We start from the raw sequence: 27,391 nt of genomic DNA, 5'->3' as shown, positions 1-27,391 counted from the left end.
ATCATACTAGTTGCCTCCTCTGGCCCTTCAGGGTTTGTTTTGTGGAAGAACCTGCTTTTACACTTTATTAGGATCACAGAACAAACAAGGTTATTAGATCCCTTGAGGGCAGGAAGAAAAAAAAAAGCTTGTGTGTGCGTGTTTTGGCAGTCCGTTAGCCTACCTCTCTGCTTCCTGGAGGGGGAAAAAAAAACCTTCCCAGGTAATTGTGGCTGGGCTGGGTGTGACTCCAAAGAATGTCAAACAAAGAGAGTGGCTGGCAGCTCGTCAGAGTCCGGGGAATAGAGGATTTTACCTTTCATGTGGATTTCCCACAGCAAACACAGCAGTCGGCCGTTGTGGAAACTACAGCCCTCACCTGCTTGACTGGGAAGCACTGACCGTGCCCGGTAAGCCTGTGTGTCCCTGTTTGTCCCTTTGTGTTCCTGTGCACCCTGGTATGTGACCTTGGCGTGTGATTGCTGAGCTATATGCTTGTTTTTAGCATTCATGTGAGTGATAGTTTTCTTTAATTCAGGTGTAAATGTAGTAGAGGTTTGTCACAGGTTCGAGGCTACCTGTAGCTACAGCAGAGAGGTAGTCTAGCCTACAGTTAGTGAAGTTTTCTCTAAGCATTGTGACCTTTGTGGCTGAGTAGGGATGAATGGAGTCTCTGTTGTCAGAAGGACAACACAAAGATTCTGTGAGAGTTATGTGATCTGCTCATTTCAAATGGAAAGATTTGGCTTAGGATTATTGGTGGGGGTTAAGACTTTGAACCATTTTCTATCTTAATTTGACAGGAGAATGGAATCATAGTGCTGGGCAAGCAGCTCTGGAAAGGCATATTTGCTGAAACTGTCACAGACATTTTTTGTGTAAAAAAAAAACAAAAAAAAAAACATGTCCCTCCTCCTCTTGGCACCTCCTAATGAAAATTAGAATCAATGGCAGCGTGGTAGAAACACCAATCAGAGCCAAGGAGTTTCTAACGCAGCTGTCAATCATTTCAGTCACTCCATGAACCGTGGTCAAACTGTCAAACTCAGCAGCTCTGATCAAATATGAATCAAGACTCTGTGATTTCTTTCCTCAGATGATTTCAGAAGCATATTTTTGTGTGCAGTTTAGCTGTAAAATGGGAATCTTTGTAACCCTGCTGCCATGTTGGATACATTCAGCTAAAGCACCATCCACCAGCTGGACCAACATACTCATTATGACTGCAGTTCAGGAGCTGACTTAATGACCAACACGTTCTTTTCCCAAGTTGTCCGTATTGCTGCTTTGTCAGTGGACTCCTGTGTATACATATTACGCTTCAGGTGTCCTTCTTCTGTTTACGTTCTGGGATCCACATAGTGGAACGATGCTGCACGTAGTTATGTTTAGAGAACAACAGCTCATGGGAACCAATGCTGGGACATTAACAAGTACATGTTGCCACGGATGGTTAGGATTAGTAGAAGGAGGCACATGGTGAGGTGTAGAAATAAAAGCATTACATTAAGATTGGAAGCGAATACCGCACTCCTGCATTAAAGTTTGGGGTTTGTTGGATCCCTCCACCACCCCTCCTATACGCCCTATAGGGGCCCTCGTACTCATTATATTACGTCATTATCGACAGTATTTCAACCTGATGCAACAGGTTCTGAACAGCTGCGTTCTCAAGTGATGTTGCCTGTGTTCATATCATGCAGACGCAGTAGGTCTGTCCGCTGGCGTATAACACCGCGACCAACTTTGTCTAGCTGTGTCCTTATTTAAAGCCCCCACCTGCCTTTTGGCGTTGCAATCTTACACCAAAAGCACTATTTTATGAGTGTGGGATAAGAACGATCTCTTTTGCTTTGTCTGTTTTATTTAGTGCTCTGTGAATATAGTGACAGTTTCAGCAAATATGAAAAGGTTTTTGTTTTTTTTTAAGTTACAAACAAATGTCACTTGTCACTTGAACTAAACAATTGTTTGATTGTGAATTGTAGTGAGATATTTTAGAGGTTTTATTGTTTTTTAATATGAAACTTTCAGCTTTTGTCCTTCATTTCCGAGGAAAATATTGTACTCTTACTGAGTGTTTATGTTTTGAGTGAACCTGAGGAGACAGAGAGCTGTCCATATAACATGCAGGCTGAACATGTTTTGTAATGCACAACACTGAGTGAATCCTCAGAGGCTCTCAGTGGAAATGTTTATAATGTATTGTGTTAAAAAAAAAAAAAAAAACTTCGGAGTGAGCCTTTTTAGCAGTCTGTCAAAGTTATGACATGACCAGCTTCAAACATCTATAATAATCGTTAATATAGTGGAGCTGATATCAGGGGATTTGAGACGCATGTACTTCAGACACCAGTGCAAATATAGAGACTGTACTAAGCCTTTGAAACCTGGATCACCATCAGTTTTCTGCTCAGACGCAAGCAACTTGACAAGAAATGTCCCACAAATTGTAAGAAATTAGTGAAAGGTGACAAGAAAATTACCAAAAAAATTGTTTTGGTGGAAAAAATTGGAATAAACTCATAAACTATATATTTTAATTGTTGGAATTATATATTTAAAAATTGTTGCAGAAAATAATGTATACAGTAAATTTCAGTACTTTTTTAAAACTTTTTTTATTTTCTTTTAGGTGCTTTTTTCAGTTAATTTTAATGTAACGTTTTTACTAATTTCTTGCCATTTTTTGGGTCATGTCTTGTTTAGTTTCTCATTGCTTTTTCCCCATGTTTTTGCAAGAAATCAAACCAGTTTGCTCAGGTTTTAAAGGGTTAAGTTACAGATGCCATTGGGCCAGATATTAGACAATAAGGGATGTTAGGACTTTGACTCTCCAAACGTGGGCTACATGTGTATGTGTACTGGTGTTTGTGTATGTCTCCAATATTAACTGCTTTGTACTGTGACTGGTTGCTAAGCTGCAAGCTCGCCCTTCATTGTCAGTTTTTGTTTCTCTCTCTCTCTCTCTCTCTCTCTCTCTCTGTCTCTCTCTCTCTCTCTTTCTCTGTGTGTGTGTGTGTGAGAGAGAGAGAAATAAAGTCAGAGAGAAACAGGATTGTTAAATAGGTGTGGTAGTGATCTCAAGAGCAAGGGAGGGATCACTGGGTCAATATTTGTTCAGGAAATAGGCCTTTATGTACATTACAGTAACTGCAGCATCACTGACTGTACTCTATTTAATGGAATAACTTACCACCATCTCTGTTGATAAAAACAATTCATAGTAAAATTTTTGCACCTTTGTCATGTGTCAGTTTGATGTAGTCATTTGTAAGCAATGCGTCGCAGCCAGGCATTTTAAGGAAGAAGGAAAAGATTGAGGTGGAGGAACACGATGAGAAAAGAAAGTGGAACCTCAACCAGGCTAGCTAGCAGAAGTAGCAGGAAAAGAGTTTAGAGATTTGAGTCCCTCATCCCGATTAGTGACATTGTCCTAAGCTAACCACAACAAACACTACCAAGACTTGCAAGATTTAGCCCAAAGAGAGTAAATGTATCACAAATTTAGCACAAATTTAGAAGAGAAGACACCTGAAAGCATCTGCAGCTAAATCAAAATCAGTAGCAGTGACTTCACAAATCTCTGCCTTCAAAAGCAGTGACTGAGAACCATGATTGTTGTGCCGGACCACAGATCAGCCCTGGCCCTTTAGGAGCCCGGGCTCACTTGATAAACTAAAACCAGGGATGGGATGGCATGAATTAATAAGATAGAGAAAATCTATGTGTAATGAAGTCAATTTACAAAACCTGTTTCAAAATCTTAAATTATAACTTGAGGGATTCCTCTTAATTTCACTATTTAGTAACATCAGTCTAAATTGGAACCACTTTAAAATGCGCAAAATGATTAGTGAAAGTTCATTCAATTTAATTTCTAGATCGCAAGTAATGTCGAAGAGGTTTCATGTCAGAAGTCTTGTGACAAAGGATTGACACAAAACGTTTAAAACATTTTTTGTCCTTCCTATTTATTTGGTGTACAAGAATTTTTTTCTAATGCTGTGAGGAATATAGGGCCCACTAGGGATAAGGTAGTGAGAGTTCAGAGTTACAAAATTGTGACTGTTTCTCAGCAGGTTTCCATGAACTCTTAAATTGTTCAAATTGAAATTGCAAAAGCATATAAAATAGGCCTACAGGAAACACGTCAATTTCAGAAAAAGAATTCGATTTATTGCAAAAAAGTTTTTATGCTCACATGAAGTAGTATGTAGGTGAATCGAAAAAAGCTATTATTTTGCATTTTTGCATTTTTTTTCCTTTTATAGGTTACATAATGCTATGGCTATATGCTTGTCAGTAGGAACTGGTTCCCTGGCATGATGCAGCAGGCATTACAAGAGATATTATTGCGTCGCAGAACATCGTGGACTATCACCTCCCAAAAATCCCGCATTCACGCTCCCATGTATATGTGGCTTGCCTCTCCATTATTGTTGGCATAACACGTCTACGTCGCCGTTGATCGGAAATAATGACAGCTAGTGCAGTGGCTGCAATAGACATAAAGCTGCTAAGGTTTTGAACATCTATCGCAATGCGTGTCAATATTTCAGAAATATCACTTACATTTTTTGCTAATCTGTAATGGAAACCTGCCTCATGTTTAGCAAACTACTGCTCTGTGAGCACTGGTAGCTTTATGTCCCTGGTTAAGCACAGTCTGGTGCCAGCAGCCAGGAGGGGACTGTAATCATGGACTTGCTACAGGAAATAGAACTGACAGGGGAAACTGACTCTGGGTAGGAGGGGGAGGTCATGTGAATGTTTCCTTTCCAGTGATCATTGGGCCCGGGCAACAGCTGGTGTCCAACCACTTCCCTTTACAACGGTTGTACTAAAGGGACAAGAAAATCCTATTAGCAATGCTATGGTGGTAGAAGAGACAAACGGAAGGTGTGTGGCAAAGGAAATGTTCATTGTCAATAGAGATAAGCTTAATCCAGATAATGATGACCTCAGACACCTTATAATCCCTGCTAGGTATACACCGATTAGCCTAAACATTAAAACCACCAACCAGATGAAATAAGAAACATTGATCATCTTGCTTCAAAAAATGTACTACTGGGAACCCTTGGGTCCTGGCATTCATGTGGATGCTACTTGACATGTTCTACCCACCCAAAAACCATTGTGGACCAAGTATCCCCTTCATGGCAGCAGTACTTCCTGATGGCAGTGCCCCCCACAGCAGAACAATACACCATGCCACACAACAAAAATGGTTCAGGAATAGACAGAAAATTGTGACAGAAAGCTCAAGGTGTTGACCTGGCCTCCAAATTCCTCACAAATCATTTTGATGGAGTATCCGTGGGAGTACCCCAGATCCACAGTGGGGCCTCCTTAGAGCAGATTTAGCTCTGACCTGTCGAGGTATGGTTGCAAGTCATCTGGGGGTTTGCTGTGGTGTCTTGGCAACTAATCCTTTGAGTCCTGTGGATTGCAAGGTTGGGTTCTAGCACGTAACACAATTTCTCAGTTAGATTGGGATCTGGGTAATGTAGAGGTGTAGAGGCCAGGCCAACACCTTGAGATCTTTGTCACATTTCTCAGGCCATTCTTGAGCAGTTTTAGAGGTATGGCATGGAGCAGTGGTCTGCTGGGAGGCCACTGCCATTGGGAGGTGCTGTTGCTTTGTTGGGGGGTACTCAGTCTGCAACCATGTTCGAGTGGGTAGAGTGTGTCAGGTGGCATCCACATGATTGCTTAGACCAGAGGTTTCCCAGCAGATGAACATGTCCCACATTTCAGGAAAATGCACTATTCGCAAGTCTGACCAAGCTTTTCTGAAGCCACCTCTTGTCATATCCATTCCATTCTGTAGGATTGCCATGTGCAGTGTGGGCCCTCTCGTGAGATGCAGTGGTGATCACCAACACATCATCCACTGGTCCACTAGTCCACTTAGGCAACAGTATTTAGCACTGCTGCCTCACAGCAAGAGGGCCGTCCCAGATCATGTGGAGTTTACATTTTATCCCCAGGTCTATGTAGGTTTCCTCTGTGTGCTCTGGTGTCCCCTGCTTGCAGAAGATTTGGAGTTGATCCCCAAGCACTGAACACAGCTGCTCACTGCTACATAGAGGATGGGCTAAATGCACAGGACAAATTTTGCTGTGCAATGTACAAGTGATAATAAAGAATTCTTCTTTTTGTTATGTTGCTGTTTAAAAGAAACCTCAGACTTCTTGTTAGTGTCACTGTGTATGTATATATTAGATTGCACCATATTTGCATCTTATTGTTTTTGCCTCACTGTCAGCTAATTTCTGTGTTTTGCATCTCACTGTTATTTAGTTTGATAGTTTTTTAAATTGTTTTATACTGTGCTGCTCAGTGTTTATACATTTTAAAATGTCAATGTGTGAGAGTTGTTGCCAGCTCTCACATTAATGAGCTGCACTGTGTTTGGGTGCAAATGAGTACATATTTCCTGTGACACCAGGTTCCAAAGCAGTATTGAAAGGAACTTCCATATGGAAGACAAGCTTGCTGAATGGCTGATTCCTTGGTATCTCTGGATCAGTTCATAACTTACTAGGTCAGACAGTGCTGTGTGTACTCTGTATGGCTAGTTAGTACTGTATAACCTCACTTGTTGTGTTTGTGTGGCTCTGTTAGGGTGGAGGGATGTTTGACACGTTATATGAGTGGTTCTGGTGGGACAGAATCTGGCTGCCTGTGAACCTGACGTGGGCTGACCTGGAGGACAGGGAAGGCTGGGTCTATGCCAAAGCCTCACATCTCTATGTTACAGTCCCCTACGCCCTTGTGTTCCTGCTCATCAGATACCTATTTGAAAGGTAAGAACTACGCTCTTTGCAACTTCTCTCCCATATGGTCATATAAACAGCATAAAACTCTCTGTTGAAGGATTAGACAGTACCATTTAAAGCAGGGATCTTCAGTACTCGCATTTACACTGCCTGTTCAAGGTGAGAATATTTTGCCATTATGCCACCTCGCCATTCTGTATATGATGTCCGATTGCAGGAAAGGGGCAAAGAGTGGTCTCTCCTTTGATTCAATAACAGATGTAGTAACAGCACTGTAACAAGGCCTTTGTGAAATATAACACTGGAAAGACGTGACCATGTGTGACATTTTGATTAAGTATTTTGTTGGTGACCAAACCATGGGAGATTTACAAAGTAGCTATTAGCTGATTCAAAGAGGAAAGAACATGGCAACAGATGTCTGCAAAGAGTGAAAACAATGAGATTCAGGAGCTCCTTACCCTCTTCACCGCCATAGAACAGAGAATGTAAATTAATGTTATTGACATGTTACATGTCATGCCCATCATGCTTCTTTTGATTGCAGGATGTTGCGATGCAGTGTATAATCACTGTATAATCAATGTATCAATGTATAATGTGTCTTTGTTAAAATATAAAGAGGGGACTTCATTGCTGCTATAGCATCTAGACTATTTTGGGTCTTCTCTCATTTGCAGGAATGTTGTAGCATGACTATGTGCGCTAGTCTCACCCTCAGCATTTTCACTGGTGGTTTCTGAGGTGGAGGGTGTTTCAGAGTCTCTTACTTGAAAATTTACAAAACAATCCATTGTGGCCCTCCAGAATGTCTGTGCACTTGTAATAATGATAACAACAACAACTTTATTTATATAGCACCTTTAATAAAATAGTTTACAAAGTGCTTTGACAAACAAAGCAAATCAGAGGCAAGAAACCCCGGGGGTGTTAAAACAATAAAAGTTAGTCAATAATGCCGAACAAAGGCCAGGCGAGTGTTAAGGTAAAATTAAACAGGAGATTAGAGGCAGAAACATGTTAGAAAAATAAAATGACAAAATATAGGCAGTAAACACAATACATAAAACAACAAGAAAACAATAATACAGCTAATATGCCAACATGTTTCTTTTTTTCTTTTGCTTATGACCTGCATGTCTGCAATGTTTTGTTTGGTTTAATGGAACTCTGGAGTGTGTTATTTCTTTTGTTTCATTCTGTTAGGTGACGATGCACTAATCTATTCACAGATATACACTGAATATCAAAAGCCAGATCTGCCTTGAAGGGGTGATCTTGGAACAAGTGAACCACCAAGTGTACCAAATAAGCCAATTGTTAAGTGACAAAGCCATTGAAGTGTCCAAGCACAAATTTTGCTCCATTCTTTCTTGCATTTCAATTTTCAAAAAGGTTATGATGTTGTGCAATTTTCAAATCTGAGCTTATAATAATTTGTCTGCAATGATTTGGAAGTTACCTGATCATGTTTACTAAATATGCAGCTGTTTTTGTGAGCTATGTTTTTCACCCAATAATATGTAATAAAAGTTATTGAAAATAATTAGCTCCCTTTGCAAGACTGTGATGATCAAAAAATAAAAAGTCACACAATTTCCAGTAGGTATGATGGGACTAATGTATTTATGTAATCAACTATCCAAATGAACCACACCATAGGAGTAGGAGCCTGTCTGGACTTTTGTTGAAGAGGTGGGGAAGTAGGAGTATTGTAGCACAGACAGGCAGTCCTAAAGACTGGCAAAATGTATCCAGGTACTTCAAACAGAGTTCTAAAGTCCATGAGCCAGTGGCTTGGTTGTGCCGATGTGGAGCGACAATGTCTCATAGTAAATTTAGTGTTTACTCTAGGCCTGTGTCCCTGTAGTGTTGGAAAATGTATGATTGCACCACAGAAACAATGTCTTTCTATGTGCAATTATTTTGTTTTTCATTATTTATTTATTTATTTTAACTATTTTACATATAAAGCCAGTGTGAAAAAGGGGATTATCTAAGCTAACACATTTAAACATGGCCAAAAAAAATGGACTTGTTGTGCAGCTATGTCATACCAAGGCTAAGGCTTTGATTTCAATGGATGGTTGAATCAAATGGGGGGTTGAATTCTGGCTTTACCTGCCGACCTGCCCAAATGACAGGTTACTGTACTGCAGGGTGTCAAGTGGTGGGCTAGGTATCCCTACATTGGCAAGGGTTTTTCAGTTCATACAATTCTGGAGGATCTACAGTCTATTTCCTTATTGGGATGAATGCCTCAATGTGACACACTACCAAAATTATCATGGTAATGTTTGTTCCTCAAGAAAGAACATGGTTAGCTAGCTCACCACTTTCAAGAACTGAAACTAGTTACTTGAGGAGTTAAATGCTGTGGTCTACATTTTATTGGAGGCTCACACTGCAAAGATAGAATAACAATTTACACATCAACTAGTAGGGCCGAAGGTGAACATATTGATGAGGGTTTTTCACTGATGCTCAGTGATTAAAATTCTCATCATGCTATACAGCAACAAAAAACTCACACACAAAAGACACACTATAGTAAGCAACTTTATGCCTCTGGGTACTTAGTTAAATGTAACATAAACCATAAGCCATTGATTCTGAATAAAGGCATAATCAAATGTAGCATTTTATATATTTTATATAAAAATATATAAAAAATATAAAGTAAAGTGTAAAATTGGTAAATAATTAATATCTTAGGGAAGGTTGTGAGTTTTTTTTTTAATTTTGTGTTTCTGCTGGTTAGAAAGCTACTAACAATGGACCCAATAACTGAATCCAATGCAGCTGAAAGTTCTGAACATTCTATCAGAAACAAGCTGAACACATTTTTGACAAGACATGTTTCATGTTCATGTTTTAAAATTTTAAAGCTTTTTTGTGCTCTTTATAATTTAAGTATTCATAGGCACATCAGATCAATATGAAGTTAGTTATGAAGGTATTTGTAGAGGCATTCAGAGTTTGCCCTGTTGCAGTGTTAGAGGTCAAAGGTCAAATTATGTTGTCCTCGATATCATGATAATACGACTGGTAAATAGATTTAAGTCAAAGCCTTATCGTGATATATGACTTGATTATATTCTTTGATGTAACCTTCTTTTTACTGAAAAAAAATAATCATGGAGGGATGAAAAATGGATTGTTAGCAAATAGAAAGATACCTTTGCTGCAATGCTATCATGAATTTTCCATGATTAAGGACATAAACCTTGAAAACAATCACAATGAGACATTGCCCCTCCAATTTGGTACAACAGCCAAATTTTGAGGGTCTGGCTGAAATGTTTGTGTGTGTGTAGGTGTGTGTGTGTGTGTGTGTGTGTGTTAGTGTCCTCTTCTGACACTGACATTGGTAGATTTGAACCTGTGTTTGTCGACTGTGTTCCAGGTGGATAGCAACTCCACTTGCAGTCTCTGCTGGGATCAAGCACAGAGTTCATCTGAAAGCAGAGGACAACCCCATCCTGGAACACTACTACATTACGCAGTGTCGGAATCCTGTTCAGGTAATCAACGTCCCATTTAAAAATTAGCCCTGTACAGTGGCTTTGAGAGCAACATACTGAAAATTAAGAAAACACATGCAAATAGGCAAAACACCACCAAGAGACAAGAGAAAATATCTTCACTAATTTGACAGCGTTTAGGAAAAAAACGAAAAACAAAACCCTGCTGCAAATAGGGAAAACAATCAAATAAAGACATGCACTGCAAGTAGCACCACATGACAGTAAAAAGTGTTTTCAGAGGACAGAGATGGGCAAAGATACATCAAAAAGTATCTTGGTACAGAGAAAATATAAAAAGAAAAGACAACGTGTATTTAATTTAGGGGCCAACACAATCTCACTCCAAAGTCGTCACATCATGATGGTCGGTCAGTGACCTTCCACGTCAACCTTTGACATTTTAATTAAATGCCTCTGACGTTCTGAGTTTGGAGTGATCAATCAATCAGTAAACCTCCTTTTCCTTTTTATAAATAAGTTAAATATATTCAATCTTTAAGTGTGGCGACCTGTCCAGGGTGTACCCCGCCATCTGCCTGATGACAGTTGGGATAGGCTCCAGCCCCCCTGCGACCCTTACGAGGACAAGCGGTTACAGAAAATGAATAAATGAATGAATGAATATTCAATCTTTATTTATCAGGCAGCCACAACGGGACTGCCACCTTAGGAAGTCATTGTTGAGTCAGTATGTCATCTTTATGTTGTCCAATTATTTCACGACTGTCAGACATACCAAACGTATCTATCTTTTACACTAACCCCCTAATAAATGGAAACAATAAAGATAATTTCATACAATGTGAATGGTATTAATAACCCAATTAAGCGTAAGAAGCTATTACAACAACTTAAAAAAGAAACCTGATATAATCTTCCTTCAGTGAAATTAGAACATGAAAAAACTGAAGAAATTTACAAAGGCTCAGATATATCACTCATCATTTAAGTCTTCAAAAAGAGGAGCTGCAATATTAATAATGCCCCAAATAACTTTTACATTGGAAATGCTGATAACAGACAAGGAAGGTAGATACGTAATGGTAGTTTTGAAAGATCTATGATGTAATTGTTTCATTTATGAATGTCTATAATCCTCCTGAAGAAGGCCCGGAACTAATCAAAAGGGTTATAGAAATTATGGTTTCAAAAAGTCATGGGATAACAATCACCGCTGGTGATTTAAATTTAATCATGGACCCAAGTCTGGACACATAGAGTAACAGACTACATAGTTCAGATCAAGCCGCTAAAATAATGAGGAGCAGTCAAAGAGTTAGGGTTGATAGACATGTAGAGAACTCTCCATTCCAAAGGAAGAGACTATACTTTATTTTCAAAAGCTTATGGTAAATACTATTATATATATATTATATTATATATATTTTTTATATGTGTGTGTGTGTATATATATATATATATATATATATATATATATATATATATATATATATATATATAGATAGATAGATATATATAGATATATATAGATATATATATAGTATATATATTTTTATATGTGTGTGTATATATATATATATATATATATATATATATATATATATAATGTTTAAGAATCAGGTATCAAAGGTTACAGAATGCAATATAAATCCAATGACTCTGTTTACCTTACCTTACCTACCTCTGATCACCTGTTACAAATGGAAACTAAACAAAAACAAAAACTAACTAATAAGATCAACTCTGAAAAACTATTTAGAGATCAATGATACTGAAGAAGTAGAACCAGTTACTCTGTGGGAGGGAGAAAAAGCAGTATTGAGAGGAGAAATAGTAATAATGCAAATTCTGAATACTATATACTATTAATACTAATAGTTTAGCATCAGGATAAAAGCTAAATATACAGAAATAAAAAGCTATGGTACTAGGCGCTCCTGTTTGCAGGGAATTGAAAGATGAATATTTATGGAAACAGGATGTGGATAGTATTAAATATCTGGTATCACAGTTCCCAGATATTTAATACTATCCACATCCTGTTTCCATAAATATATACATAAAGAACACAGAGAAAGGGGGACTTGCTATGCAGCTCAAATATCATCAATACGCACATTGTTATTGTGCAATTTTTGATAAAAAAAAAATTTTTTAAAAACTATGGTAATGTTAAGGTACCACATCAAATCTCATGAATTTTATAATATTTTAGAAAACAGTCTCAGTCAACGAGGGACACGGGCAAAGTTAGAATGGGAAGAAGAACTTAATACACAAATATCAGGGGACACTTGGAAGGAAATTAATCAAACAATCACGTTATTTTAGAACACAAGTGCAATAATCTAAATATGACATTAAAATATTATCAAACTGCTGGAGGGAGTGTGGTGAATCCAATTTCAGTCATATCTTTTGGTTCTGCCCATCATTAGAAATGTTTTGGAAAAATTTAGAGGTATTTGAATGTAGATGTTATGCTACTGGGTAAAACAGTGGATAAAAGATGTAATGAATATAATAAATATTTATTCAGGATTCTGCATATAACAGCATTGAAACAGATAACAAGAAATTGGCTGCAAAAAACATGTCCCTTAATATATAAATGGAGGGAAACAGTTCAACAAAAAAATCAATAAACCTATCAATAAATATATATAAAAAGATTATTTAAGTGGTCAGTGTTTTATAATATGTTTCAAGAGTAATGAACTGAATTTACTGAATTGTGATGCTTCATGTTGGCGCTGACAGTCATTTAGGGGAGCACCACACGAGCCCACCTTGAATAAGGCTCTGTATTTTCTATTTGTCCTTTTCTTTGGCTTTCCTTTTTTTTCCTCCTTTAGTTCAATAATATTAATTTGATTGTTTGTCCTGTCTTAGATGCCAGTGCTTGATAGCTGAACATATGAATTTTTAGGAACACAGAAGGTAGATTTTCAAAGATGAAAGATGACTTGTGTGAAGTCAATATAGTAATTTAAACCTACTGTAACCTGTGCAATTGTTTATGTCAGCTTATTGTCATAAGTCTATTATAAAGATGAAGGCTATCACTGAGTGCTGAACCTAATATCACTGTTTATGTTAAAAAAAAACTAACATTGTTCACCATTGATCACCACACAGGTTATATAATAATACTTATGTAAGACAAGATAGAATAAATAAGGAGTGCAACTGCACTTATAGGGTGAGTGGGCAGGTGGATGGGTCCCACAAACAAGAGACTTTTGTGTGTTTGTGTGTGTGTGTGTGTGTGTGTGTGTGTTTTCTACACCTTACCATGTGCCTCTTTTGCCTTGACCTAACCATCTGTGACTTTGGTGCCTAATCCTAACTATTGCGACAGTCCGCTCTCTTTGTGGACATAGGGACCATGCTGCATCATGCACAGCAACGGGCTGCATCCTCCCACCATCACATCATCTCACCATAATGCATTTGTTGACATCAATGGCATCCTGGAACGTCATAGGTTGACGCGGCAAGGATAATTAAAACGTCATAGGTTGACGTGGAAGGTCACTGAAAGACCGTCACCATCTCTCCCTATACACCTTGCCTGTGTTTAAATCGTGTTTAAAACTCATTCATTCTGCTCGGTGTTCTCAGACCTAGTATGGGAGTTGACAATTTTGTGGTTTTACCTTGTGGGTTTTTTTGCCTTTTTGTAACATTTTTTTTTTTATGTCCTGTTTTATGATATTTGTGCTATTTTTTTAGTGATGGCCAAATGAAACCTTGTGAACCGTTTTCTTTCTTTTCTGAGCCAACTGGATGGCGCTATTGTTAAAAAAAAAAAGAAAAGAAAAAAGGTCAAGCAAAGGCAATTTTACATGCTTTCAACTCTCTGTTGAACAAAGAGTGCCACCTAGTAGACTCAGAAAAGAAAGAAAATGGTTCATGAGGCTTCATTCGACCATCAGTACTGTTTTTTAATCTATGTATTAATGTCCAGCACTTTGGTCAACTCATGTTTTTAGATGTGCTTTATAAATACATTTGTTTTGGACTGGATTGGAAGGAAAATTTAAGGAATGTTGCATGTGATCTGCAGCAGTAAATGGAATGCAGAGCATGTGACCATGTCACCTTTGCTGAAAGGTCTGTGGTAAATTAAGAACAGTTTTTAACAAAGTACGACCACCAAAAGCCGATATTTCTGCAGAAGGGATGTTCTTTCTTCTGAGAGATAGACATAAATCTAATCTTAATTCCTTTATGTGTTTGCTTTTGTGTGTGTGTGTGTGTGTGTGTGTGTGTGTGTGTGTGTGTGTGTTTGTATCCCCCCTTCAGGCAGACATTGATGGGCTGTCTAAGAAATGCAGTTTGTCGGTGAGACAAGTTGAACGTTGGTTCAGAAGAAGACGTACTCAGGACCTTCCTGGAGTCCTCAAGAAGTTCAGAGAGGCCAGGTCACTACTCTTTGAGTGTGTGTGTGTGTGTGTGTGTGTGTGTGTGTGTGTGTGTGTGTGTGTGTGTGTGCGTGCCTTTGTGCATGCATGCGTGTGTGTGAGACAATGATAACAACAACCCAGAACATTTCAATAGCCATGCTATTGAAAGCAGGTTTCCATTAACCCTCAAATTGTGCAAAATTAAAATGTGAATATAAAAATATGACTAACAGAAACACATACATTAAAAAAAAAAGTTTTTATATTCACACAGGCTTCCAAAAATATTTGCAAAATTGCAATGGAAATTCTTTTTAAGAGGTTTGACTCCCCCGGGCATGATGCAGCAGGCGATACAAGAGCTGTTATAGCAAGGCATATATGTCAAATGTTGAGCAGATCATCTAGGAGTTTTGAATCCACAATTCCTCTGTGAAATTGTGGACTATCACCTCCCACAATTCCCACATACATGGCCAATCCCACGTATAAAGGGCTTGCCTTTCCATTATGACTCCATAACACACCTATGTGGCCTTGGATTGGAGATATTGACGGCTAGTGTGGTGGCTGCAATAAAAAATAAACCGGCTAGTGTTTTGATAATCCATCGCCATACTTATTGGAATAATATCACCAGAGCAGAAGTCACATAACATCACTCAGTGGAAACACAGTCATCTTGCAACTGTGTTTTATCAACATTTCGAAAATATATAAAATTAAGTTTTGCGTAAATCTGTCATGGAAACCTGCCAACTAAGTGTCTCTTCTCTGCCTCCTACAGCTGGAGGTTTTTCTTCTACCTGTCTGCATTTATCGGAGGAATAATAGCACTGTATGATGTGAGTAGCTTATATAATTGGAACATGAGTCCATTTCAGTCAGAAACATACTGTACGATTTACTGCGCAAAACAACTTAAGATATCTGTGGTTAAATATTAAAGTTGCAAGCAGCATTGTGCTTGTGTATTCCATATCTTTCATAAAATCCACATTTCAGATGACTGTACAAATGGAATAACATTTTCTGCCCATGTTTTTGCAGAAAGAATGGTTTTATGACACGCGGGAAGTATGGACAGGTTTTCCAAAGCAGGTTTGTATACTATTTATACACACCGCGATCATCATATTACCATCAGACAATCTAATTACATGTAAATCTACTCGATGAGCCTCAGTTGTCCTTGAACAGAAGTTAATTACAGCACAGATCTAATGCCATAGAAAATCATGGTATAGGATATATGTAAGGACACAGAACAAATAACAAAACATAACATAACATTCACTCAGCTTTTCCACAGTATGTCCCATGTCATGGAGAGTCACAAATAAACACAGCACCAGGAAAGGGGAACAAGCTAGCAATTTTTGTTCTTAAAAAAAATGTTCTGAGATTGGTACAATGCAAGGTTTTAGTAACATTTTCTATTTCATTCTCTATAACAACAAAAAAATGTTACAAAATATATATTATTTGTCAACATATGACATTACATTTTCGTTAAAAATGGTCTGTAATCTTAGACCTCAGTAATATGTTCGGAAAGTTGCAGGACCAGGTCACAAGATTATCGTAGCTCTCAGGATTTTTCTCCATTCATGCTCACATTCACACCTAGCCAGGAATTCTTTTATGTCTAATACATTCCAATCTATAGAATTGCCATTCTATTTAATTACTGTACTTTTAGATAATGTGTGGTATTTATGGTTGCACTAGTTATGTATTTGTTGTCATGTTACTGTGTGCCTGGCCTGTGCAAGGTGAATTTGCCTTTGGGGAAAATAAATAAATCTGAACTTAACTGTCACAAATACTAGCTCCTTCAACAGTTGTAGCCTTGAACTTGTTTCTACAGTCTCATTCAGTGCAAGGTTTCTGCCAAGCTTTTTCTTCTTCCTCTGCTTTTACTAATTCCTCTGAAAAACTATTGGCTTGAAAGGTTGAAATCTCCCATCCTCATGGTTCCTGTGCACATATTCAACAGACTCTGCCTCAGTTGCTTTAAAATGTCATAAATGTGTACAGTATGTTCAATATTTTTATATGATGATCATAATATATATATATATATATATATATATATATATATATATATATATATATATATATATATGAACAGGATGACTGGCAGGGAATCCTGGCAGAGATCACAAAAACCACCAGGAGGAAGTGGTTGTGGAGCTGGCTCTCTTGTAGGCAGCTGGCTTCATTGCAGGCAGGTGTGTTGATCGATGGGTGCAGATAAGGGGTGGGGGCAAAACAAAGAACAGACAAAACCAAAACACAATAGACATGCACCAAACACACAAAAAATAAGTTAAACTCTCACTCACACAGACACACAGGAGTCACCTGGGGCCACTTGTGACAACAGGACAGGACAAAACAAGAAAAACAGAAAATTAACATACTAAAGATGATAGGGCACCAAAGTATTCTTGCTGTTATTGACATGCAAACTGGTTGTTTTACTATAGAATGGGTGATTATTGAGGGCCTGCGTGTGTATGTGTTAAGGAGCATGCATGTCTGCAGCTGATAGGAAGAGAGAGAGGGGGGCTGAGGGAATAAAACTAAGAGGAAAATACAGAACATAAATAATGACATAAACATAAATGTAATATATAATACTGCATATATATAGTAAAGAATGCACTGATAAAAATAATAATAAGAAGAAGAAACATTTTTTTTAAAAAATGAACTGAATAATAACAATAAGGAGAGACATAAAAAGAGAAAGTGGAGTTGGCATCTCTGGTCAGCTCTGGGAGCTCAGGGTCAGAGGTCAGGTCGTCAGTTCTCTCAGGACATTGATCTGTTGCAGATAGCTGTGAACCCTTGCAGAGCCCGCCCCCAGACCCTTGGGAGTGGGTCAGCTCTGTTGAACTGAGTTGATTTTGTGAGTGTTTCTGGTTTTGCATTTCTCTTTTTATTATTGTTTTTATTTCTTCCTGTTTATGTATTTTATTCCCTTAACTCTTAACTTGAGGCTGACATGGCCCCCCACCAAAACTTTGGTGTCCCCAGAGGTGCCTTTTCATTGCTAGTTTTGGTGGGATGAAAAAAATAAATAAATGAAACTTAGAAAATATATATAGATAAATATATTTATCTATAAATAAATAAAAAAGAAAAACGTGAAACAGCATTTCACATGGAGTAGCTTCTCACTGTTTAACTTGCTCCTAAAACCTGACTCCTTCAAGCCTTCATGCCGTCATGCCATATCCAACATATTGACCCAATGCTGTTTTGTTTTTTTTTATTTGTTTCATTTTAAGATTTTTGAAATTAAAAAATAGTCAAAACATGCATTTACAAAAACAGAAATACTGCTGATCTCCATTCACTGTTTTGCTTAGAGGCTCTATACATGACATTAAGGTAACGTCATTGTGTGACGGTTGAATCTCAGGTTGACTTTGCAGATAAACAACAAAAATCACTGCCACTTAGATTTTTTATTGTTGGTTTTACTGTGTTTACTGTGTTTACTATGTTTAGTTCCACATGTACATATTTATTATATTTATTAAGTTTTGTATTACATTCACTCACATGTTTAGGGGGTGGTATCTAACAGTGGACCTCCAATATGATCCCATAGCTTCTTTATCAGTCTGTACTTGCCTTTGTACAATGGAGTTGAGTGTACAAAAGAGTCTTCAGTTTCATACAGCCAAAGGGGTTTGGACAAAGAGAACAGCCTTAAGGGACAGGCATTTTGTCTGTTGATGTCTCTCTGACAGTCTCTGTTTCACTGTCTTTTCTATCTGCAGTCCATGCTGGAGTCTCAGTACTGGTATTATATCCTGGAGATGAGCTTCTATGGATCTCTTCTCTTAAGCGTTGCCTTTGATGTCAAGAGAAAGGTGAGTAGTGGCTGTTGAAGGCCAAAATTTCAACTTGGTTGAATCTCCTGCACTTGTGATGTACCTATAATCAACCAATCAACCAACCATTTTATCAATCAATCAATCAATCAATCAATCAATCAATCAATCAATTATTTATTTGTCACATGGAATTATGCAAGGTACAAGTTCAGTGACGTGATCCCATCAGCTTCTTTAACTTGTGCTCTGTAATTTGATCCTTTTGTGAATCTTCCTTCATTTTCTGCCAAGACGTTCTCATCCCAAGTCATCACATATTGTTGCTTTGTGGGGGACTTCAGCACTAGGTATCCCTTTGCTTCTGCTGTTGATGTTCCATGATGCTGCTACTGTGATGTCAATAAAAGAATATGGTGGGATTAAAACTGCACCTGGTTTTATTTAGGCAAGGAAAGCACATGGCAGCCAACACTGGGATGTCAACAAACGCACATGCTGGCACAGATGGTTAGGATTAGGGGAAGGAGGGACATGGTCAGGTGTAGAAAAAAACATCACAACCAGACAGGAAGAAAACACTAGACTCCCACATGAAAGTCTGGGTTTTTTTGGACCCAGTCAGTTCACCTAGTGCCAATTCTTCCTCATCTTTTCTTCAACTTTTGCTGATGTTTACATTTAAAGACCTTTATCTGGCTTGCTAGCAGCTTCCTTGATGCCATCATGATGTCCTCCATTGTAATAGCTTTATGTTTTGTTTTTTTCTCTCCCTTAGGACTTTAAGGAGCAAATCATCCACCACTTGGCAACACTGGTGCTCTTATCATTTTCCTGGTGTGTTAACTACATTCGTATAGGAACCCTGGTCATGATCGTCCATGATGCCTCTGATGTTTTACTGGAGGTCAGCTACAGCCACATAATTTTAAACAGCCCTATAAGTGGTTGATACTGCATGACTTTGCAAAACCTTGATTATGTTCAGTGTTAACATTTTTAAAACCTTTTCTTTTCACAATATGTACATACACAAACACTATGGTTAAGTTTCTACTGTGGTAATTGCAAATAAACTGTTGTTAAGGTTGGGCAGCTTAAACCAGGTGAAAGATTTTGGTTACAGTTGAAACCAGGGCAAGGGGGCTGGTGGTATAGGCAGAGTTGCTCTGGAGGGTGATCAGGAGGCCCATTTGTGAAGATTTATATGGCAACTCGTGTTATTCTCCATATGACTGGCTAGTACTCATTGCCTTTGCTGATTGGGTTGGAATGGTTAGGTTTAGGCAAAAGGAATGGTTAGGGTTAGGGTAAGATTGTCAGGGCAAGCCAATCAGAGGCAGAGTAAGGCAGAGTAAGGCGGGCCATTCCTTCGCCATCCTAGGATTTGCAAATTTGTGACCAGGAGTGGCCAATAGGGGGTTGTAGTTGGAGCTAAGCCAGACCAAACAGCAACCCTTATAGTTGAATACTGAAGCCAATGTGTGCCAAAGTGCCAACAAGTGCAGTTCATCGTTTGGCCACTGGCTCCAAAACAGCGTCCCCATGGACGTGTCAAAATGAACAACTTTACAGCAGAAATAAACATGTTTACAGTCAGGTAGAAACAACAGATTTGGTCTCTATTGCCAATTCCCCTTCATGACAACTGCATATGTTTTCATTTTTAACAAGGCTGAGAGTTATGCATATTTGGGGCCTCTTAAATGACAGGCTGTCTGTGAGGCATTACCACAATCTGTGAGCCAGATCCCTCCCTTGCTCCCCCACAGCTCAAACCTCTCATCTAAATATGGTCACTCCTGGCTCCAAAAACATGTGACGAATTTGAGGCTTCAAAGCAGCAGTCCACAAACCAGTAGGTGACGTCACAGTAGCTACTTTCATTATTTTTCCAGTCTATGAGCCAGGCTAGCTAGCATAGGGAAGGCAGGAAGGCGGCAGCCTAGATAGGGAGCAGGCTGGAGGCGAGCAAGTCGGGTGCAGGACAGAAGCTAGTAGACTGGCACGCAGGCTGGAGGCTTAGCAGACCCAACACCGACAGATAGGCAGGGTGGAGTGTTAGTTACGTTCCCTGCCCATCCAGGTAGCAACTTTACCAGCCAAAGCTTTGAAGATGCTTACTTTGATACCAGTGACTAAGATGCATCCTTCTGCTCAACACTGGAGGTATTTTGTTAGTAGATTTGAATGCATTGAAATACATTAGTCACTTCATTAGGTTCATCACCGAAAGATGATTAATGTGCTTTGGTTCAGGTCCAGGTTCAGATGGCTGGAAAGCAGGATACCAACAAACACAGATAATCTGGCAACTGACCAGGGAAAGGGGCAATATGTACAGACAGGAGAATCTTTATGTTAGCTGACCAGGATAAGGAAAGTCTGAGGTCACGTTGTGAACAGGAGGAGAATGGCAGTCAGTCTTAAAGTAGCTGAATGTAACCCTACAGGACTCACCCATGTTTAAACTATCGCCATAACCATTCACCAACCCAGTGTCCACACTCTTACTCTCTGCTTACGCCATGATACAGCAGGCAGTACTTAAGTTTAAACTTGCTCTTGGTTTTGAAATGTGGCCAATTAACAATGCAACTCATTTGTTTTTTAGTCTGCCAAATTATTCAACTATGCCAAGTGGGAGAAAACCTGCCAAAGTCTTTTTGTTCTGTTTGCCATCGTGTTTATGGTAACACGACTGATCATCTTTCCATTCTGGTAAGACGTGTGTGTGTGCGTGTGTGTGTCTCTGTGTGTGTGTGTGTGTGTGTGTGTGTGTGTGCTGTGTGTGTGTGTGTGTGTGTGTGTGTGTGTGTGTGTGTGTGTGTGCGCGTGCGTGTGTGTAAAGGTGTGAATCTAGACTTGACAGTTGAGCCTTAAAGTGATGCCACAAGCAGAAACAGGCAGGAACTGATGGAGGTCTCATCAGTTAATCAGAATCACCTGTGTTTCTGTTTGAAAGTGATGAGTCATGGTTAGGCAAATTGGTTATAACATGGCAGAGTAGTGCTTGAAAAGGACATTAAAATTCCAAAACTCTAAGTTTGGAATTTGCCTTTGCTTGAAATGTAGACATGTCATTTATATAGATAAAAAATATAAAAAATGAGTGAGATATTACAGTTTTAAACACCTCTACCTTTGTGCTTTTCCTAAAACATCATGAGGTGAAATAAAATTACACCTTAAGGGAGAGTGAAGGGATTTTTCAGAACATTTAAAAAGTGTAAGGCATATTGCATAAATGGAATGAATGCGAAAAGAATAAGTCAGAATTAGATCTCATAAGTGTTAATGCTAAATCAGCATTGACTCAAAAATCATTCACGCTAATTCCAAACCAGCATTCACACAATTAAGATGTAAAAACTGTAACACTTGTAATCTGGAATTGACCTCGGTATACCATGAAACTAGTCATTGTTACATCTCTCATCAACAAATTAAATTAACTAACATTACCAAAAACAAAGGTAGGTGAAGGCCTTCAGCCTGTTTGATTAGACTGCATTAATTTCAGATAGGTGGATCTAATAAACTCAGTATATATAAGGAACTGTAAACTGGCCTTTGCTCCCTGACCGCAGGAATGACTGCAGTAAAAACTTATTATTAGATAAGCAATAACTTTTTGAATCAGAATCAGAATCAGAATCCAGTACATTTACATATACAAGAAATTTGACTTGGTGTTTTGGTGCAAAATAATTAACATAAAGGAAGAATAACAAATATTAAATTTAAATAATATAAGAGATAAAAATATAGATGCATCTGAACAAAACTGAACAAAAAGAAATGTGAAATACTCTTAATTATCCCCAAAGCTAAAAGCGATCTAATGTCTTCCAAGTTTGTGCATCTGGCTATTAAATCTTAAGTAATATGCCTTGGCACTATTCAGGATTCAAATTTAAGTTTTACCTCACACATAAAGAAGGTGACCTTTAAAAACATTCCAAAGATACAGTTGTCCCTATCCTTTAAAGACACTGACAAACTTTTATTTTTATTTTTATTTCAAATCAATTAGATTATTGCAATGTTCTTTTTAATGGCCTGTCATTTTAGAAACTTCAGCTTATTTAGAATTGTGCCACAAGACTTTTAACCAAAACAAGGAGGAGGGAGCCTATTACCCTGGTTTTAGCACCACTCCAATGGCTCCCAGTGTCTTTTAGAAAATATTTTAAGTTACTTTCACTTTTTTTGAAAGCTCTTAATGGTTTGGGACCAGCCTACATTGCAGCTTTTCTGCCGTTGTATAATCCTTTACAAGTTCTGCTGGGTTGTTAAATACACACAATTATGTGCATTAGAAAACAGACAGCACAGCTTTTGTTAACTTTGCTCCTAAAATGTTTAATACCATTCCAAAAACTATGAGAGAAGTAGACTCAGAAGTCAACATTTTTAAATAACAGCTGAAAACCTATTTATTTACTCTGGCTTTAAATGAATGTAATTCTCGTAATAAGTCTAGCCTTAAAAATGATAAAACTAAGACTATAGGTCTGAGTTTAATTTGTTTTATATCCAGGAGCTCCTTTTGCGTCAACAGCTAGCTTATCCACCATCTACTCAGATTTTTAAAACAAAATTCTATTCTGCTGTGTTTCAGGCTGATCCACTGTACCTGGGTCTACCCTGTTCACCACTACCCTGCCTTCTTTGGCTACTACTTCTTCAACATGATGCTGGTGGTCCTTCTCTGTCTGCACATATTCTGGGCCTATCTCATTCTCTGCATGATCAGAAAATTCATGTTTGGCACTGTAAGTCTGCTCAGTAACAACAGCCTGTCATCTGTCAATATTTCCAGATCTTTTTTCAGGGGTATCCAATATTTGCTAAGCAACACTATACATCACTTAACATTTTTTCACTGTGGTCTGGTAAAGCCATTGAGACATCACAAGTCATCATTTCAATTAGGCTGTACGGCAGGTGATAACATAAAACCTAGAAGATAAATCCTTCTCCACCAGACTGGATGAAGTCACCATTCGCTGAGTTGGTCTTTGCTGCTGATCTTTAAATTAGAAAAAAAAGTGGCTGGTTTATCTACAAAATGCCCTCTTACTGGAATTAAGTAATATTCTTCTCTTATAATGAGCACACATTCACCTACTGAAACTGCCATAAAGGCAGTGATCCAATTAGGACGCACCTGCTTAGGTTAATAACATTGATCATCTTGTTGCAATGTATTGTTCTGCTGGGAAATCTGGGACCTTGGTATTCATGTGGATGCCACCGAACGGCACCTCCTGATGGCAGTGGTCCCCTCAGCAGTACAATGCATAGTAAAAACTGCTCAGGAATGGCCTGAGGACTATGACAAAGTACTTAATGCATCCACCTGTCCACCCACAAGACTAAGAGGATCTGCTGCCAACACCCTGGTGCCAGACACCAACCCACGTTCATGTCGTGGCATGTCAGAGCCAAGACCAATGTAAGTAGGCCCCACCATTGATTGGAGGTATCTTTGAAGAACCGGCACACCCCACAAGTGCTCAGTCAGATTGGGATCTTGGGAGGGTAAAGGCCAGGTTGATGCTTTGAGCTTTTTGTCACCCTCCTCGGGCCATTCCTGAGCAGTTTTTAGGGTGTGGCATGGTGCACTGTCCTGCTCAGGGGGCTACTGCCATCATGGGGAGTCATGATTTGCAGCAATGTTTGGTTGGGTGGAGCGTGTTAGGTGGCATCCACATGATTGCCAAGACCCAAGGCTTCCCAGCAGAAAATTGAATTGGAACGAGATGATCATTGTTATTCACTTCATCTGTCAGTGGTTTTAATGTTTGGCTGACTGGTGTATAAGGCAGTACATAAAACTGTCCACCATCCTGTTCTCTTCAGTGACAGCATTTTGCCCACTGTTCATCTTTCTCCATGGACACAGTTGCCATTTCAGGAACCTAATCAATTCCTCAGCAAAGACCATGCTGAGAGTGAGGTACAACAACTGCCATTCTGTGAGGCCCACCTGGTGCTGCCTAAGTATAGACATCAGCAGACCCTTTCGTCAGACCATCGTCCCCACCTTCCTGTTTTCCCTTGAGGTCTGACTGAATTCAGCTCAAAACACCACCTCCCACCCCCAGTCCACCTCAAGTGAAGAGGAATGGTTATGGTTCACACTAGTGTTACCAGTCATTTGTGGTGGCATCACAGTGCTGTGTCTATTTCTGAATACCAGTGCTTGGTGTGATAGTGTAAAAACACACATCATGGCCGCCTTTGTTAATATAATATAGCTAGCTTGCCCATGGTAATGTGTTCATTGACCTCACCACTATGTGCTTGTGATGAAATCACGGTAGTGCCATGCTGGAACATAAACAGCTGACACAGGAGGATGACCATGTGACAAGTTGGGATGAGAACATATTGGATAAGCCGGTGGATGGCTGTACGTATGTATGTATGTATGGATGGATGGATGGATGGATGGATGGATGGATGGATTTAATGGAAAAAAAGCCAATACAGGTCATTTAGGGAGGCAATGACAGAATACACATTGATCTGACTGTTTGTGCTTCTTGCCTGGTCAGGCTTCATTGTAGTGATGTCACCATAATCACAGATTTTTGGGGTGCCCAGTAGCTCAAATAATAGAGCAGATGCCCTATGTACAGAGGTTACATCCTTGCCGCAGTGGTTGTGGGTTCAATTTGGGGTCTAAACACAATCTTTGACTGAATACAGTGAAAGATTGTGTTTCATTTCTGACTCAAGAAAAAATCAGCGTTGTGTGATTAGTTGTTACAGTACATAACCTGCCAGCTATCTCTTCAGGAAACACTCCCTGACAGCACTGATAATCATTTAGCAGACCTTGGTGATTTCATTGTTCTTACCTAACTGTCTCCATTTGAATGCGCTTTGTCTGTCCTAGAACAGTTTCTAACAAGGGCTGCTCTGTAAGAAACAGATTGCTTAGCTACGTGGAGCAAATACCTAATGTTCAACAAAGCCATGACTTTTAGACACATACACACTCACTGACAGTTGGGACTCATGCAGCAACATTCTCTGAAATTTCTCTGATATTTTATCTTAATTTTCTGGTCAGAGAAAATATAACAGAAGTCAGGTCCAGATACACCAAACGTTCTTAACCACCCAAATCTGCTCTGACCAGGTGTGCTCAAAGATGAATCCCACTGATGAGAAGTCACCTGTTAGCACAGGTAATGCCCCCTAAACACTATATAAGAACAGATTTTGTGCTGTGTGCAAAGACTCTGACACATTGCCAATACTGGAGACATGACACTAAAAAAGGCTGAAAGAAGAATAACTTCTGCAGTAGTGAAAGTGGAGTTGACTTACTGTGAAATAGACTTAAAAAATATATAGGAAAAGCAAGAGGTCCTCGTACAGTTTATCTGAGAAGCTGGGACCATTAAATATTTTTCCATGAAAAGAATTATTTTCTTATAGATCGACTGATGTTTTAGTTGCACTTCATTTTTTTGGTTTGTGCACAAAAAAATCTTAACTTGTAAAGTAATTATCTAATAATAATTGTGGAGTAAAAACTATAATGTTTCCCTCTTAGGTGTAGTGGAGTAGAAGTGGAAAGTGGCATGAGATTAAAATACTCAAGTAAAGTTAAAGTTCCTCAGATTTGTATTTTAGTTCAGTACTTGAATAAATGTACTTAGATACATTCAGCACTGGCCAGCATTGGGACACACAGTAACTGAAATTACAGTAACTGGGATCAGTGCACCAACTATAGTAGTATTTCTTTAGCCTTTGGATTTCATAATCCAGTCATTATAATTATTATCAAACATTTTCTAATTCTTTTCTTTTTCTCTTTTAATTATATTCATGCATTTTTTTCACGTTCCTCAAATATAAAACTTATTTTTTGCTTTTCTCATAGGTAAAAAACAACATTTTATGAGTGGTTGAGAGCACTCTGACCAAGATCAGAGAAAAACATTTCAATTTCCACAAATTGTTGCCCAGCACAAGACAAAAAAAAAAAAAAGAAAACATCAGTGAATCCCAAAAATGAATGGTTGCAAACAAAATAAGAGAAAATTTGTTCGTATGTTGATTCTTGCATGAGGCCCATTGTTTCTGACTGACAGAACAGCAGAGAGCACAGTGACCCTGAAGGCAGTAATATATGAAGAAATTCAATGTTTCCACTGACAAGAACCTAAGACTCCAGCTCATTGTCCTGTACTGCAGAAAATATGCTTCGAGGTGGACGTTTTGCTCTCTTTGCCTTTGGCTACTGGCTCCATCTGCTGCTTGTTGCAGTAACCCAACATCCACTCCCTCTCACTCCTCTTTTCAACCCCCCCCCCCACACACACACACATATCTGCTCTCTTTCTACATCTAATGCATTTCTCTGATGTCACAGCTGACCAGAGATGAGAGGAGTGACAATGAAGAGGAGGAGGAGAGCAGCCTGACAGATGACGACAGTGAGGTACAGCACAAGCTTGGCAATGGATCGGCAGTGGGAGAGGAGGAAAAGAACGGCGGCTTTGGATGCTTGTCTCCTACAAAGAACATTTGCCGGGCAAAGACTATGTGCTGACTCGTGCTACAGTGCCAAAGATTTCAGAAGTAGAACAATGGTAAATACATTTCATCACATTTGTAAAAACAGAAGCATGAGCAAACATTTACGCATTTATTCCTCCAGATGCTGGAACAGAAATCTACCCCAAATAAGCCTCGTTGTTCTTACAGCACTCGGAACTCCACACATGAACAGCCACCAAAGATATCATCACGTTTCAGAGACTCCCAACTCTTTCTCTGCCCTGCTCCACAGTGTTGTCTGTGACAACTCTTGTCCTACAGGTCAGAAGAGACGAGCAAGCCAAACA

At 38.8% G+C, this 27,391-nt stretch overlaps 1 protein-coding gene across 2 annotated transcripts; it reads left to right on the top strand.

Annotated features, from left to right (window-relative positions):
- The first annotated feature begins 195 nt into the window (after nt 1–195).
- cers3a (ceramide synthase 3a) lies at nt 196–27,391 on the top strand. 2 transcript variants are annotated; one of them, XM_042488147.2, is made up of 12 exons: nt 196–389; nt 6,613–6,794; nt 10,174–10,291; nt 14,564–14,682; nt 15,452–15,509; nt 15,715–15,765; nt 18,462–18,554; nt 19,294–19,422; nt 21,130–21,236; nt 23,140–23,293; nt 26,917–27,136; nt 27,252–27,391. In XM_042488147.2, exons 2-11 carry the CDS (start codon nt 6,622–6,624, stop codon nt 27,094–27,096), a joined length of 1,182 nt encoding a protein of 393 aa, XP_042344081.2. In that variant the 5' UTR covers nt 196–389; nt 6,613–6,621; the 3' UTR covers nt 27,097–27,136; nt 27,252–27,391. The 2 variants fall into 2 exon arrangements, with proteins under 2 accessions (XP_042344081.2, XP_087937592.1); XM_088081466.1 differs by lacking the exon at nt 27,252–27,391 and having other exon boundaries at nt 197–389; nt 26,917–27,231.

The sequence above is a fragment of the Plectropomus leopardus genome, chromosome 1, assembly GCF_026936395.1.
Source record: "Plectropomus leopardus strain MGB_pleo_1.0 chromosome 1, ASM2693639v1, whole genome shotgun sequence".
Taxonomy (NCBI): Eukaryota; Metazoa; Chordata; class Actinopteri; order Perciformes; family Serranidae; genus Plectropomus; species Plectropomus leopardus.
The sequence above is the reverse complement of the archived record's forward strand: the minus strand, read 5'-3'. Positions and strand labels throughout refer to the sequence as shown.